Here is a 17,758-nt window from a genome sequence, read left to right as displayed (position 1 = left end):
AGGGATTGAAGAACTTTTTAAAAATTGAAATGATTAATTATGCTTCATGTTCCTTTACATATTACGAGAGTTATTGATGTTGGCGGAGTCTCGGAAAATACTCTTGCTATACTAGTTCAAAGGTCGTTGTTTTAGCCATTACAAAATAATAAAAAATAAAATAGACCGTAGGGAAATTTATCTACAAAAATGGAAAATTAAATTTCACCGTTCTGAATTTCTCACAAGAACAGGTGTTCATAATTCAGTGTGTTATGGCAATATTGTGACCATGACATCATCACATAAGCACTCCAAGCAGATGTTGTACATAGTAGATGTTCGAGTAGAACAGCTTTTCAGTTAATATGTGACATTTGCATAGAGTCCGTCCGGATATCCTGCCCTGGCAGCTGAGCAAGATGGCACCTGGCATAGAATTAATATCACTTATTAAAAATTTAGGAATAAAATTGTGTAAACAATTTTTAAAAAGTAAAACAAACTAAAAGACACATTTTCAGAAAAAAAGGTTGACTTGTGAAGAAAATACCGATCCGAGTTTCAGTAAATCTCAGCCGGAAGCTCACTCTGACTATAAGCCAAGAGGTTGTATTAACTTGATATTGCTTGAATCGCAAATGTTATCAGATTTAAAGGTTTCATCCTACTTTGTTCTTAAAAGCAAATCATAAGAATAAGTTAGGCACGCTCACTATACACTGAGGACGAAAGAACGAAGCAAAAAACTTCTTTACAGAGGCCAGTTTACCTTTTCCCAACTCAGCTGATGTTAAATGGTGTCAAATGTACATGTCTAACTTAATCCAAACCTATTTTACTTTTTTCTTTTGGTTTTTTTTAATTTCTTGGACTTTTTGACAACGTTAGTGCAATTAGGTTTATGTTGTCACTGGTAAAATACCACAACTGTTTTATTACAATCTTTCTAAAGGAGAAAACAGGAAAGACTTACCGATACGAACACTACTTGCAGTTAAGACATGCTCATAGACCCTTCCTTTTATGTAGTAAACTGCACGCGCCTCCTAAATCCACGATCCCTCATTAAATATCAGTCCCCCGAAGAAACTGACGAGAGCCGGCTTTTATGTAAAGTCAATCATAAAAAGAATTAATTAATCTTATCCTTACTCCGAGACATCGTCGTTCATCATGTTGCACTGGGAGACGCCGACGCTCGAACCGTCTTGGTGTTCCTTCTTCTGCATTGCTCCTTCTATCCGCTTCAATTTCCAGTCTCTGTCCTCTGTTTACTCTTTGTTGTTCTTCCCTTGTCGCGCTCTCTACGAGGAAAGCTCTGTGCTCACGGCAGGTTGCTGTAAGAGCCAAGTACATTTTGAAAACACAGAGCAGTACGATCAGCATCACGATAAATGAGGCGACGCCATAAATATGCTCGAACATCATTGCTATGTTCCTGGCGGTCAGTGAAGCAACGGAATGAATGAGAAATAAACTTGCTTGAGAAACTTGGTTTGTTTGTAGTGCTTGAAAGGTCAGGCTGTAGCTCCTTGTCGTGACTGCTCAGTCATTTTCACGGATTCAATTATCCATGGCGTATATATTCAACTAACACGTGAAGGAGATCAACATAGACCGCCAATCAGCCAATCACAGAACTCGAACTGTCCGGGAAAGCTAGTAAGGTAATTCACCTCTTCACCTTGTGTTTTGTTTTCATCCCAATACAGGTCATGTGATAATACCCTTACTAGAGAACTGTTTCTTTCAAATTGCTCGAAAATAGACTTTTGCAATGAGGGTAATTCAACTACATTTAAATATTAATTTAACTTTTATTACGTGGTAGCCTGCATGTAGAAGGGGCTAAGGGTACTTACATCCAAGTTTGTTTCTCCAGGGCGGTATTCACCACAATATTTGATACAGCCTTTGTAACCCTTCCGGGTGCAAGAATTCCCATTTACTAGTTCTAAGGTCGTCGTTTTAGCAAAAAAAAAAAAAAAGAACTAAAATAGACTGTAGAAGAAGCAGTCACACACCAAGTAAATACCTATAATACTTCCGCGTGCAAGAATTCCCATATACTAGTTCAAAGATCGTTGTTTTAGCAAAAAAAAAAAAAAAAAAAAAACTAAAATAGCCTCTAGGAAAATTAATCTACAAGAATGGAAAATCAAATTTAACCGCTCTGAATTTGATAGTAAGATTCGCTTCTCTAAACTGAACGGGGCAAGTTATAAAACCAATTCAAAACTTAACGGATCGATGGTTTATTGTCTAGGTGCGTGTTCCTTTTCCTGTTCTGTCAAATACCAAAATTATGCCGTCACTTTCAGCTTTTCATTTGCAAACCAAAGTGAGTTAACGGTTCAAAAGAAATTACTTTGATTTAATCATGTGTAAATTCATGCCTGAGAGCTTAAGAATAGACAGAACTCATACTTCACTGAACGCACGTTCAGTATAATCAGTAGTGTTGAGTTCTGTACATGTTGAACACGGCTCCTTTCTTAACATAGCAAGAACAAAACAAGATAAACATTGAGAGATTGTCTAAACGTTTTGTTTCAAAACTTTCCATTTAAATAGCCTGCAAAACCCTCTTGGACTTAATTGTTATCATTTGTCTTTATTCAGACAGCTTCGTCTGGTCCATAAAAACGGTGAAGGAAATAAAATGGCTTGTTTGAGCTTCACCTAAACGTTAAACCTTGTCTGGTTGAGTGCGTAAATTGGTACTTGAGAAAACATAATAAAACGCAGAAAAGAGCTTTGAACATTTTATCACGTCTTGTTTGAAATAACTAAGTATAGACAATTGGAAAATTGTGGTCGACTTGCATGTCCACTCTACACGTAGGCGTATACCTGCTTTACCGAACAAAAGTATCAATCTCGGAAGCAAAATGCGCTTATAGCTTTCTAGTAATGGCGATGAGGCTTTCTAAAAATGTAGCGACAAAAAACGAGAGAACGAGAGGAATGAGGACATATTTGCTGGCAAACGCAAGAAATAATGTGACGTAATTTTAAAAATTTCCAAATCAAAATAACGCTCACTTTTCCGTTTTAAAATATGCTACAACCTCTTCACATTTATCCTCCGAATTTCGTTTAGAGCCCGCACTCACTTTAAAAGCTGTTCGGTGGTGCTCGTGAGATCGCAGAGGTCATAAATGGTCGAGTTTTTCATGCTCTTTTTCTTGACTTGATATCTGCCGCGGCTACCCTAAACTCAGAAATATTGTGCCATACAGTTAATTTTAAGACGGGTAAATAAACGCTGTCACTGAAGTGAATGAGTTTTTAAAAGGGTAATCAGGTAATGAGTCTGTATTTTCTACTTTGGAGGAAAATAGAAGCAAAACAATTGAAATAATCAGTTACCCAATTTACTAAGCAGTGCCAATACTTAGCCTGAAAAATGTGTATTCAAGTTCGATTTTTCAGTTTCAAGCTAGTTGAATATTTCAGGTGTTATGACTTATTTATCGCTAGCCTCATTAAAGCCGATATTTTGCGACGCCACCATTGCAATTGGTTAGCTATCAAGAGTAATGTGTATATGGAACTGCCACTTGAAGTTTCTTCCTTTTACAGAGTAATATCAGCCCTGAGGTTTTATTGGTCAACGTTTGTATGTGATACGATCACAGCAGTTAACTGGCCATTAATAGAGAGCTTTAGATTCTACGACGAGAACGACTATACGAGTACGAGATTTTCTCAATACTACAGGAAAATTCATTACCTGACGAGGGAATTCCACGTTAAATTGCACCCGAAAACCGATATCGGTTTTCAAGTGCAATTTAACGTGGAATTCACGAGTCAGGTAATGGATTTTCCTTGAATCGCATAATTGAATAAAAATCAGAAAAAAAAAAAACAGGAATAATATTGATTGTTTTTATCCTGAGTGCGCGCTCCAGAAATCCATTTCAGAGTCAACTGTCAGAACTGTCATTGCGTTAGCGAATAGGAAGCAAGGTCGTCAGTCGTACACATTTGAACGTTCGACAACTTTTTGTGTACCTTGTGCTTGTTTTTACATTTGTTTTCAAACCTTTTTTACATGTAAACAAGCTTCACACTAATCGTAAGGATAAACAGAGGTATTTCACTGAATTTACAAGCCGTTTATCTATAACATCTTTTTTCAAAATGGTCATTTGCTCGAGAAGGAAAATAATTTACACCTTTTAACTCTTCGGTGGCAAAACTGAAAGAAATGAAGTGTCCAAGCAAAAGTACTGAAAGTTTAACGTCGGGATTGATTGATTGATTGATTGATTATAAGGTAGGTACCTTGAAATGTTTTAGAAATGCTGTTCAAGTTCAGTTCTGTTTTGTACTTTTCTAAATACCACGATTCAGGGCGATTGCAAGCGGCGTACCCTTTTTCCTGTTTTCAGGGGCCATGTTGTCTTTGAAGGTATTTATTTCTTCTTTTGTATATGTGACAATCGACCCTGGCACTTCCTCCTTTGTCGCTTCTCCGTTTTGTTTGGTTGAACTTTGGCTTGCCGTTTTCTGGGCCGTGTTCACAGGAGTTTCTTGTTTTTTCGTTGTCGCGAGCGAAAGAGGTTTCTATGCCTCTACAAGAATTTGTAGTTCAGTTCAAAACAAGGAAGAACCTCCGGCTCACTTTAAAAAACGCTCTTGTTTGTTTTTATCTCTTCAAAGGGTGACAATGGTTTTGAAAAAATTTTAAAATGACATTGTCGAAAACCTTTTTTGCAGTTGTTGTGTTAGAATTTGACGATAGTTGTTACGTAGATGCGAAACAATAACGCTTAGCCTCGTTTTTAAACTCGTAATTCCACAACAAATACCTCGCTTCGTTAACCAATCAGAATGCCAGATTTTACTCAGTTATGCGATTCTAAGTAGTACATGCGCGTGAGGCAGCGTGATTTTGGCAAGGAAACGTGGTAGCCTTCGTCATTCTACTACGAGTTTTAGCGAGAATGTCGTAGTGGCGGAAACGAGTTATCAAATGTTAGAAGTCATTTTAGCATTTTGCCATCAGGAGAGCGCGTAACCTCCTTCACTAAAGGTAACAGTGCTTACTTTTCTGGTGAAAGAAAGTACAATGAAGAATTCCGGGGTGTCTATTTTTTGACAATACGCGAAAAAACTTAAAATCAAATCTCTCGTAGTCGTTCTCGTCCTCGAATCTAAAGGTCACTAATGTGCACGGCCAAAAAGGGTGAGTTGGAGAGCAAGGAGTTATGGGAAGGCGCAACCTCGCGATCCTATTTCCAGTCTTTACAGAGTTTGATGTGATGACTGTTCTAGTGCGCCTCGCGCATTATTAAGGCACCTGAGAAGGAGATTGATCTGGCACATAAAAAAGCAGATATGATGTTTGTCTGACTGTCTTGTTGTTATAACGCGAGTGTTTGATTCCGTTATTATCGACAAATAGTTGATCTGCCAGTTAGACACCGTTTAACATCAAGCTAAGCAAAATATTTGCTTGTTGTTCGAGTTGTTTTTCAAGTAACTACAGCAAGTAATTTTTTTTCTACTTTTAGGCCTACAATGCCTGGATATGAGTTATCTTCCGCGGACCGATCAGTAATCGACACAAAACATTTGTGCCCTAAATGTGAGGGACTTCTTAGAGAAGCTGTGCAAACAATAGCATGTGGTCATAGGTACTGCGAAACATGCATGGTAACGATTCTTTGGTAAGTACGTCGTGTGCGTCGTCATTGTCCTGGCCAGCTGAAATATCCTTAGCCTACCTCTTAAAGTAAGTAGTTAACTGTAGACAAAAGCTGATAAAGGACTGGTATAATACGAATAACTACAATTGCTGACGATAGCTGCATGGCTAATGTGGTGCAGATAAATGGTAACTGCACTTCAAGCCCCTGGTTGTTCAAAAAGGTGGATAATGCTATCCACTGGATAAGTCACTTTCCAGTCAGTGGAGAAAGCGCTTACGTTTCTCTTATACTTATCCAGCGGACAGTGATCTATCCGGGGGATAGCGTTATCCAACGTTTGATGAACTGGGCCAGGTGATAATAAATTTACTACAGTTAACTGGCAAACAAAAATCAGATAAATACCCGATAATCATGTATTCTTCGTATTGCTGGTTGATACACATTGATCCCTGTCCTTAAATTTACAGGCAAGAAGTTGGAAAGTGCATCATTGATGGATCAGATATTCATAGAGAACAGGTTCGCCTTTTTTTGTCATGAGATTTATCGTCAGTGAAACCTCCTGAATACATACTGTAGCCTGTATCCAAACAGGCGCTCTATGAACCAAGCGAGACGAAAGTCGCCTTTCTTGTGCGGTTATTTTAGGGTCTGTGTACATGGAGGTGGGGGACCCCAGATAGGTGATCGAGGTAACAAGTGGCGGGTCACCCTAGCTATCATGTAAACGTCATAAAATTAAAATGAGAGATTATATAGATTATACCCCACCTAAGCGGGTTACCTCACCTACCTGGGGTCCCGCAACTCCATGTAAACATTGCCTTAGTCAGAGAGTCTTAATAAGTATACCTTTTATCACACGCCACCCGCTTTGATGATGCTGCATCCTCATGCATCCCCCCGCTCACCCCACCCCGGCCCATTTCGATCCACTTCGATTATCTCTGTTGGAAGAGCGCTTGAATTCTGAGCGGTAGGCCGCGCGCTCAAACCCTGACCGACTGGAACAACAACCAAGGTCTCGGTTTGGGTGATCACGGCATTGGGCGGTGACGTCCTTCTTTCTCAAGTTAATTCGAAGGCGACGCAAAACCATTCTCTTGTTCGAAAAGAGTAAAGAAAGTCTCTCCGTTGATATGGTCCACCTCTACCTCTACTATCAGATCACCAGCTAGCCACAAGTGAAGTATATTATACATAAATAGACCGATACCAGACGCCAGTGGTGCCACTTTACGCTGACGTCTTATTATTCTGTTAATGGAGAGAGTTTATAATCACGTTTACGGTAAACTGCTAAACGTCAATTTGAACTACGTGATCATGATTTTTTCTTAACATTTTATTTACTGTTCAACAAAACTAGCTACCCATAAAAAATGTAATTGTAGTTTCATGTCAAGTTCATCCACAAAAACTATTTTGGACAATTTTTCGCGTTTCATTGTCTAATTTAAGAAATTTTCAACTTGAAACTGAGGTTTGAGGTTTGTCGTAAAAGCAATTCTAAATCCCTTTGTAAGATATCACCCAAGGAGCACACATAAAGTTGTCTTATCCGTCACCTTCGAAATTATTTGCCAACCTTTTCGTTTACTCTGCATGGGTCAAGTAGTAACTGTTATTTTCGTGTCTAATATATGATAGAAATTCTTTGTTTCGTATCACTCTGCAGGTATTTTTGGACCGATTTGTCGAGCGTGAGATACAGTCACTGTTGGTCCATTGCATTCATCAAGAAGAAGGATGTGATTGGAAAGACGAGCTTAGAAAACGAGAGGTAATAAATAAGCTTCTACATGATATGCAAATAAGTCATGATGTATACCCACTTCCAGCCCTACTGGCAAGAGCGGTCCCAGTCAGGTTAATCCGTAGCTGTACACCTTGTCATCTTGTCATGAAAGTACCAAGATCGCTTGAAAAGATTTTTCGTCTTGTCTTGGGGCTATTGATTCAATTATGGTGCTAAACATGCCACTCATCTTCAACTCCCACCTTTAACTGTTCAGATAGACCCTCTGTGATGTCCATGCTCGTATCAGCTGGATTATCTACGAAATATGTAGAGATGTAGATATGATAGACGAGATAAAATGGTTTTTAATTAGGCCGAAGTAGTTTAGGGTGCTAGATGTACTCCGTGTTTTGGCGCAGGAATCTCATCCGCGCGTGTAAGAACATTATCGGTGTAATGAACAATCGTCAATTTGGCTAAAGAAGTATAGGGCGCATAATTTAATCCTTGTTTTGGAGCAGGAATCTTATCAACGTGTGTTAGAATATATTATCAGAGAAAAGCGATTCCAATTTGGCCTAAGTAGTATAGTTCTTTTTCAACATGCTAATGAAGTCTTAGCCAATACTAAATAAGAGAATACAAAGCAAAATTACTGTAATGGCGCGCGTCTTTCTTTTATCGGTATTGGCAACAAAACATTTCCTTTAGTTCCAGTGATTCTAGCTGGACAGTTGTCGATTCTAAAACACAATTCCTCGCGTATTGTTTTAAATTATCGTTATTATTATCTCGATAATTATTGTCATAATTGTCAATTACGTGTTCTTGTGTGTTAGGATCACGAGGCTGTGTGTGAGTACGTTCAAGTTCCATGCGTGCATTCAGAATGCGGTGAACTGGTGACTAGATCAAGCCTGGTAGAGCATCTTGAGAAATCGTGTCAATTCAGAATGGAAAAATGTGACCACTGCCAAACTCTTGTAGAGTTTGCATTTTTGAAGGTAACAATAACCCTCATAAAATTTGTTTTTTATCCCTGAGTTGTCATGATCTGGGATACGATCCTTTTAATGCGTTACTTTAAGCCTTAAAGTATACTTTTACGTCTTCCTTTCCAACAATAAATTTTCTAGTTTTGAGATAATTCTTTGGTATTAACGTCTTTAAGGACCACTCATTTTTAATTTCCCTTTCTTCTCACTCTTATTGACTTTTTGCACATTTCTTCATTTGTCTAACCCGCTAACAACACAAATCACCGGAAATCGGTGCCGGTATTAAGTCTCATAAACAAGAGGTCTTTTCTTCTTAATTCAATACCCAGTCGGCCTGGATACTTTGTTCACAGTGACCTCTTAACTAGTGACTATTAAAATTCATTATGCACAGGATCACCAGGACTCTCAGTGTCCCTCCGTCCCTGTGGATTGCACAGAATGTGGAAGACAGGACATATCTCGTTCTCAGGTGAGCAAACTGATGTTAACGAGCACTTTCTGCCCATCAAGCCAACCGAAAACCCGACAACACCAAAAACGGTGCACTTGACTGCTGTACCTGAGTCTAAATTCATTCTATTTCTTGCTCCGATAGGGTTTTTTTTCCTGGTACTCTGTATTAGCAAGCTCCAGCTCGAAAAAAAATCCAAATTCAATTTGATTTGCATGGAACGCAAGCACTTGTATAAACGGTTTCTTAACGGCTAGCTCTTAGATGTTTCGTGGGTGACAAATATAAAAATTCACTTTTTACATTGACTAAACATATGCTTATAGTCATAATGAACAACAAAAAAAACGTTCGAGATTTAACTTCGGTCGCTATACTTATTACATCAGATGCCCGCCCATACTGATCCGGTAAATGGAGACTGTGAGGAATTACAATCAAGTTGTCCCTGGGCGCAAATTGGATGCCCTGAGATTGAGGTATGCAAATACTTAAGACTACTTATGCAAAACAGCAATCATTTGGTAATCTGTGGGTGGGCTGCGTGTTAATGAAAGCTTCTCAGCGTTAATACACTATTTCGTTTTCGTTTTCCTTAGATTATGAAGCTGCAAGAACGAAGGAAGCATGAAGAGGAAAATGCTTCCAGTCACTTGATGCTCCTTTTTCAGACCGTAGTGCAGCTGTTCTCGATGGTGCGGGAATCTGGTCTCGTGTCAATGAATGGCGTAAATCTACCAAAACAGAAAGATTTGGAACGCTATGCTAAACAAGTTGAGAATATACTGAAAGAAAATGAAGAACTCAGATTAAAACTGGTTCAACAAGAAGAAAGAATACGGCAACTGGAAAGTTCTAGACAGAATAGCTCAAACTCAGCATCAGCATTTGATCCAACGTTTGTCAAGGAGCTTTAACAGAGGTTAACTGCTGAAGATGGAAAGACGGCCAATCTCGAGATTTCGCTGGTTGAAGCAAACAGATTCAATGAAGAACTTCAGAGAAAGGTGTCTACCCTAGCCAGGCAACAGGAGTCTTCGACCGGAACAACTGATCGGCTACAAAGACAGTTCGAGTCCATGAGTCACTCACTAGCACTTCGTAATGTTATGCTGACAGATTTGGACGAATACGTGAGGCAGCAGGAAGTCTCCAGTCACGATGGAATTTTTCTTTGGAAAATCACTGAGTTCGCTACGAAACGGCAAGACGCCGTCTCCGGGCATCAGACGTCATTTTACAGCCCGTGCTTCTTTACCAGTCGCTATGGATACAAGATGTGCGCGCGCATCTATTTAAATGGTGATGGTATTGGAAGAGGGACACACATCTCGGTATTCTTTGTAGTCATGCGAAGTGAGTACGATGCGTTACTCCGCTGGCCATTCAGACAGAAGGTAACGTTCATGCTGCTGGATCAGAATAACGTAGAACACGTGATAGACTCCTTCAGACCTGAGCCAAACAGCTCATCTTTCCAGAGACCAAGAAGAGAAACAAACATCGCTAGTGGGTGCCCTACATTCTGTCCCTTGTCGGAGTTAAACGATCATGCCTACGTCCGAGACGATACTATGTTTCTGAAGGTCATAGTCGATACGACGGATTTATAACACCGATTTTAGAAGCCTGCTCCAATGTTTCAGATCATCGAAGCATCACTGAACAAAGCGAGAGCGAGAAAAACAGCACGAGACTCAGGGTAGAGAAGGCTTACGCGGGTTAAAGTTGATGCTAACACGGGCTCAAATGGGCGCAATGTTTCAATCCCACTCTAAGGATCCTCCCTTGATAGCACCTTCCCTTAATTAGTTTCGGTTTCAGAAAAAAAATGTCAGGTTTTCAGACTCTGGAGACAATGAAGCTAGCGGGAGACCGGGGGAGGGAAAGGACGGGGAACGCGGGCAACGATTAATCTCGATCTGGGGTGCATTCTTCTATTTAGGACATTGTATACGGATATAATATACTATTTTATAGACGTCTATTTTATAGACGTGTAGTCTTACCTGGTTAAGTTCAAACACAGGCAGTATTTATATATGGGTTATCTCATCATTAAGAGTTTTAAAAATTTCATACGTAATTTTGTCTAGAAAAAATATTTTCGCGAACAAACAAGAAAGAAACAAAAAAAATTACTAAAAAGAAGAAACATGCAGAAGTTGACAATGACTTGTAATAACCGAATTAATAGTGAACTATATGAGACGGTATAGGCAACTTTGGATTTTAAACGATTTGGAGACCGTTTTTACAATTTGGAGACAATTGCATCATGAGCGGACAAACAGTTTGAAGTCATGCTTACAGTGAGCTATGGTAATCGAGTCGAGTATGTTAACCTAGGAATTTATATTTATATAACGCTGCACGAAAAAATGGATTTTCACCAAATTTACTCAGTCCAAATTTGGTGCAAAAAAATTGCAAACTAAGGTTAAATAAAGGGCGAAGATGGTAAATACCGCATTTGCCCTAAAATTTACACCCCCATGTAAACTGGCAAGCAAATGCGGTATTTACCATCTTTGCTTTTAATTTCTCCCTAGTTTGCACTTTTTTGCACCATATTTACCCCGAGTAAATTTGTGTAAATCCAATTTTTCGTGCAGTGATATATAATTTTAATAATCACTCAGACTAGTAGGCATGTTAGAGGGAGTTTTTCTCCGGGTGCTCCGGTTTCCCCCTGATAGTTCAAATCATATCTTTATGGAAGTGCTACCGATGAAAAACAAAAGGAAAAAGTTTAAATTATTTGCATTGATATTCAAATTGGACTTGTCCTAGTAATATATGAAGAGACTCGATGAACTGAAAAACACCGTGAAACGTGGATGCCAGAGAGATGCAATGGAAACTAAGACCATGCTATTAGGGAACTTGAGAACCACGACGACGACTTTGTCGACGACGACCGGAAGTGAGTTACGGAATACTGCGCAAGCGCGACCAGTAAATTTCGTCGTCGTGGTCTCGTCGACGACGCCAAACAAAGTAGAAGCACGTCGTCCTGCAATCCACAAGTCTTGGCAGGTATAAATCCACTGTTTTAAGCGATTTTTGAAGTCCTTTGCATTTTCTTATCCTCGAATCCAGGTATCGTTCCTTTTTTCTCCTAACAAGCGATGTTGATTGAAAATTCGACTAATGAATTGTTTTTACCGCTTCGAAGAATGACAACAGCTGTGGAGGCCGAGAGAGCGAAGTCGTAAGTGATAAATTTATTTGTACGTATTTAGGTAAGAAAAATCATGTATCTTTAATATAGACGAAATAACCTTTATATGGAAAACAGCTATCAAATTAGAATGTCGCTTTTTCCAAATCTAAACTCTGACAAGCACTCGGACTCGGTCATCTCATGCAGGTCGAAAGTGGAATAATCTTTGTAAGGAAAGCAGGTGTTTTTCCACTCGTAAAGGTCAGACAACTCAAACAATTCTCCATCGTCCATGAAATTAGGGGCACGGCTTAAAAAATAAGATCTTGCGTTGTTTTAAAAGACGCCATTACGAAAAACTTTGTTGCGAACGAACATCACAGTTTACGCTTGTGTTTAGCATTCAGTGTCGTCGTCGTCGACCTACCGACCGACTGCATCTTAAGTTTCCTTTTTCCCGTCGAAACTGACGTTCTCGTTCCAGTCTTTTCCCAGTCAACAGACGTCGTCGTCGTGAACTCCGTCGTGGTTCTTAAGTTCCCTATTATTTATTATAAAATTATCCCGCCTTTTGTGATATTCCGTTTAACAGGATGAAAACAGATCCAACTCACCAGCCCATGTTACAGTCGTGTGGTCTCAACTGATATGGCGATTATGTTTCCTTATAGGTAGACAAGTGTTATATGTAGAAATTTTTAAATAATATATGCTTTTTTTAATACTATAAGAAATGAAAAAACATGGGGAAGTTGACAGAGACATGTAATATCCCAAGAATGAAATATGAGACAGAATGGAAACTTCGGAATTTAATCAAGATTTAAACGTAAAAGTGGACACACACTTGTGAATCATAGCTGAAATGAGTTAATGGTAGTCGAGTCTTAGATGAGTTAGCATATTTTATTTTATCAATTGAACTTGTAAGTGCTACTTAAGTTTGTAATTTAACAGACTTCATTCAGTAAAACGGTGGGGATGAGAAAAAACAACAAGAAATGGGGTCACGTTTGAATAGTTTTTTGATATAACAAAAAGCTTCTCTTAACTGAAAAAGTAATATTGGATAGATGGTGAGAATAAACTAATTGTAGTTGTGCGATTTTTTTTATTAAAAGAAGTCATGCGAGTCGGAGTCTCAGTTGCTCTGCAATGTAAACATGACTAACGGATTGAAGAACTTTTTAAAAATTAAAATGGTTATTGTAGAGGAATACTCTTGCTATGCTAGTTCAAAGGTCGTTGTTTTCGCAAAAAAAAGGAAAATAAATAAATAAACTAAAATAGACCATAGGGAAATTTATCTACAAAAATGGAAAATCAAATTTCACCGTTCTGAATTTCTCACAGAAACACTTCAGTGTTGATAATTCAGTGCGTTATGGCAATATTGTGAACATGATATCATCATATAAGCACTCCGAGCAGATGTAGTGCATAGTAGATGTTCGAGTAGTAAAGCTTTTAGTCATGTGACATTTGCATAAAGTCCGACCGGAATCCTGCCCTGGCATCTGAGCATGTTGGCACCTGGCATAAAGATAATATCACTATTAAAAACTTTTTTAACAAAGTAAAACAAACTGAAAGACACACTCTCCGAAAAAAAGATTGACTTGTGGAGAAAATACCCATCCGAATTTCAGTGAATCTTTGCGGGAGCTCACTCTGACTATAAGCCAAGAATTGTAGTAACTTGATATTGCTTGAATCGCAATAGTTATCAGATTTAAAGGGACGGGTTCACGGTTCAGCGCATGCTTGTTGATCAAAATGCTGTTTTTCTGCCGGGACATGCTGTATCGTCTATCACGGTCTATGCGGAAGCAATATGATCATGTCATAATGTTGTCAAAGAACCAATCTGCACACTCCCCTGGCAGTTACTTGTTCAACTTAGGTGCTATTAGCAGTAAATTAATCAACCATGGAATAAAACCTTCGGGTCAACAATAAATTTAACGTTGATCGTGTTGCCGCATAATCCACTAATTTTTCTGCGATTTTAGTACTCCTCCATCCCACTTCAGGTTACTCTGAAATAGACTTCTCCCTTGAAATACACTCTGAGATCGCGGAGATACATGTGAGTGGGATTATCAACCGATAGAATTAATAATAGATTGGAAAAAAGTAATTTCATTCATGAGCATGCACTGAACCGTGAACAAGTGCCTTAAACGGTTTCATCCTACTTTGCTCTTCATACATCATCATTGGAAAATGTACGCCTACCATTTGTAGACGATCTGGGCCTGCGTAGTGCAATGCAGGACTTCCTAAGAAGAAAACTCTCCAGCGAGACAAAATTAACAGGAAGACAAATCAAATCGTTCTAGTGTCAATGATGCCACAACCAGAATATCCTCTCCTACTACTTACTGAAAGACTATCTATAACCAGCGAGGTTTTCACATGAATGCCATTCAGGGACACGCATATCAAGGTATGGTTGGCCTCCACAAATGCTAAGAATAAATTAGCCTTGCATACTACACTGAGGACTAGAGAATGAAGCAAAAACATCTTTACAGAGACCAGATTACCTTTTCTCAACTCAGTTGATGTTAAATGGTGTCAAATGTACATGTCGTATTTATTCCAGAACCATTTTACTTTTTTCTTTTGTGTTTTTTTTAATATACTTTTTGACAACGTTATTGCAATTAGGTTTACGTGGTCACTGGTAAAATACCACAACTGTTTTATTACGAGACGTAAGACGTATCGATACAAACACTACTTGCAGTCAAGACATGCTGATACTCCCTTTCTTTTATGTTAAACTGCATGCGCCTCCTAAATCCACGATCCTTCATTAAATATACAGTCCCCCGGAGAAACTGACGAGAGCCAGCCTTTATTTAAGGTCAATCATAAAAAGAATTAATTAATTTTATACTTACTCCGAGACACCGTCGTTCATCATGTTGCACTGGGAGACGTCGACGAGCGAACTCTCTTGGTCTTTCTTCTTCTGCATTGCTCCTTCTATCCGCTTCAAGTTCTCTCTGTCCTCTGTTTACTCTTTGTTGTTCTTCCCTTGTCGCGCTCTCTAAGAGGAAGGCTCTGTGCTCACGGCAGGTTGCTGTAAGAGCCAAGTACATTTTGAAAACACAGAGCAGTAAGATGAGCATCACGATAAATGAGGCGACGCCATAAATATGCTCGAACATCATTGCTGTGACGTGTTTCTGGCGGTCAGTGAAGCAACAGGATGAATGAGATATAAATTCAATCGAGAAACTTGGCTTGTTTGTAGTACTTGAGAGGTCAGATTGTAGTTCCTTGTCTCTCTCGTTACTGCTCTGTCATTCTCGCTGATTCAATTAATGCAATGTACGTATATATATTCAACTAACAGGTGAGGTAAAAACCCGCCAGTCAGCCAATCATCGAACCCGAATTGGGTAAGCCCCTAATTATCGTGTTTTTTAGAATTTGTTTTTATGGGGGAAGCAGATTCCCTTTATCCATGTTTATATCCCGTATCCCTAAAAGTGCCAAAAAAAATCACGCTAAAAGCTTACTAATAAACACTAAAGACAAAACCAGTATATAGCAGACAACATTCAGATAAAACCAATATATCTATATAGCTAGCTATCTATGTATCTATCTAAGTGCCATTTGCCTCTATCAAATTGATGATTCTTGTAAATGCCAGACGGTATACTAAAATAGCCATGGTTCTGTGATTTAAATTTAGCTGAGCTAACTGGAGTGGGTCATTGTTATAATTTGTTTGTGGTTACATGGTTTGCGATTCGCAAACTATATAACGACACCAAGTTGATTTGAACCGTTGGCGTGGACTTCGAAATGCGTTGTTATACTGTTTAAAACCTCTCATAAGGCTTAAACGTTTTTACTCTTTCTACTCACCATTCATTCCACTCGCGAAAATATTACTCCTTTTCGATCAACGTACCCCAAGGTTACACAAGCCCCTATTTTCGATGCACTGAAAGATGTTTGATCCAAATTATGCATGTGAACAATCTAACATCATTATCGATATCGGGGCTAACGGACTTTTAATCAATATCGAACGATAAAATCATTTGTATTATCTTACTACGTGTTTTGGAAGTAAAGTACTGCTCAGCCTTCAGATGGGGTATATTGATGCCCCAGGATAACATTCATTAGCTTTCTTTGTCTAAATAGTATTTGTTATGTATTGTCCACCGCAATGCCCATGCATTATTTCAAGAACTCTGCTAGTTTTACTCAAGTACAATTACTATGAGCTGCGAAACGAATGTCAAGAGGGTCAAAACTTTAAAACTGGAGAAACAATCCTAGAGTTTCACTTTGTGAAGTGATAAAGCCAATAGCAAAGGTTTCACTAAAAATATCGCGGAATATGTACTAAAGGATTTCATTCAGAGGCCTAAACACAACTCCCCGACTGTCGTGGAGAGGGTATTGGCTGGTTATTTAGTTACGTTAATTACGTACAGTAGGTTACGAATCAAAACAACACATGACTTAAGGGCGTATTTAAAACAGTGAAGTGTCTTTGAAACTATTAAAGTGGTCAAAGACCATAAACGTCAAATTTAATACAAAAGATAATGCATAAAAAGATACCCCTCGCGGCCAGTCTTTTTTCACAAAATAATAAAAACGATTATTAAAAAAAGCAATTTAAATTATTAAGTAAGATTATTTTCATTCCTTAAAATAGCTTAGTATCATTTACAATTTGTACCTGAGAATCTGTTGTTCTCAGTCCACAAGTTGTGTCAGCACAGGCTTGATTTTTGAGAGTTCTAAGGTATCTACCGTAGCCAGGCAACAGGGGTCTTCGAATGGAACAACTGATCGAGTACAGAGACAGTTTGAGTCCATGAGTCACTCACTAGCACTTCGTAATGTGATGCTGACAGATTTGGACGGATATGTGAGGCAGCAGGAAGTCTCCAGTGACAATGGAATCTTGCTTTGGAAAATTACCGAGTTCGCTAAAAAACGGTAAGACACCGTCTCCGGACATCAGACATCATTTTACAGTCCGTGCTTCTTTACCAGTCGTTGTGGATACAAGATGTGCGCGCGTTTCTACTTGAATGGTGATGGTATTAGAAGAGGGACACATATCTCTGCATTCTTTGTTGTCATGCGTGGTAAGTACGATGCGTTATTCCGCTGGCCATTCAGACAGAAGGTTACGTTCATGCTGCTGGATCAGAATAACGTAGAACACGTGATCGATTCTTTCAGGCCTGATCCAAACAGCTCGTCCTTCCAGAGACCAAGAAGAGAAACAAACATCGCTAGTCGGTGTCTTACATTCTGTCCCTTGTTGCAGTTAAACAATCATGCCTTCGTCCGAGACGATACTATGTTTCTGAAGGTCATGGTCGATACGACGGATTTATAACACTGATTTCAGAAGCCTGTTCCAGTATTTCAGATTATCGAAGCATCACTGAGCAAATGGAGAGCGAGAGAAACAGCTCGAGACTCAGGATAGAGAAGACTTCAGCAGGTTAACGTTCAGGCTATCACGGGCTTAAACGAGCTCAAATTATCGTATAAACCTCGTTAATTCTGTCTTGCTATTAGTTTCTTCTCCTATTCTCTCCTCCGTTTTATTTTTCTTTCTCTATCTGCCAAGAATCTGAAAGACTGGAACATACTTCGTTTCCTCTTGATGGCCCATAAAAGTTTACCGGTTTTAAAACGTGCAATGGAAACTAAGACCATGCAACTATAAAATCATCTCGTCTTGTGATATAC

General features: G+C 38.9%; 1 protein-coding gene and 1 pseudogene across 1 annotated transcript; both read left to right on the top strand.

The window, feature by feature from the left end:
- Positions 1 to 5,513: 5,513 nt before the first annotated feature.
- LOC140927792 (TNF receptor-associated factor 2-like) lies at positions 5,514 to 10,594 on the top strand (annotated as a pseudogene).
- Positions 10,595 to 16,618: 6,024 nt separating this feature from the next.
- LOC140927804 (TNF receptor-associated factor 2-like) lies at positions 16,619 to 17,399 on the top strand. Its single transcript, XM_073377488.1, is given in 1 exon segment — positions 16,619 to 17,399. A coding segment is annotated over 1 exon segment (534 nt). The 5' UTR covers positions 16,619 to 16,865.
- Positions 17,400 to 17,758: the final 359 nt, after the last annotated feature.

The sequence above is a fragment of the Porites lutea genome, chromosome 2 (genome assembly GCF_958299795.1).
Source record: "Porites lutea chromosome 2, jaPorLute2.1, whole genome shotgun sequence".
Lineage (NCBI taxonomy): Eukaryota > Metazoa > Cnidaria > Anthozoa > Scleractinia > Poritidae > Porites > Porites lutea.
This window is presented reverse-complemented; position numbering and strand designations above follow the sequence as displayed.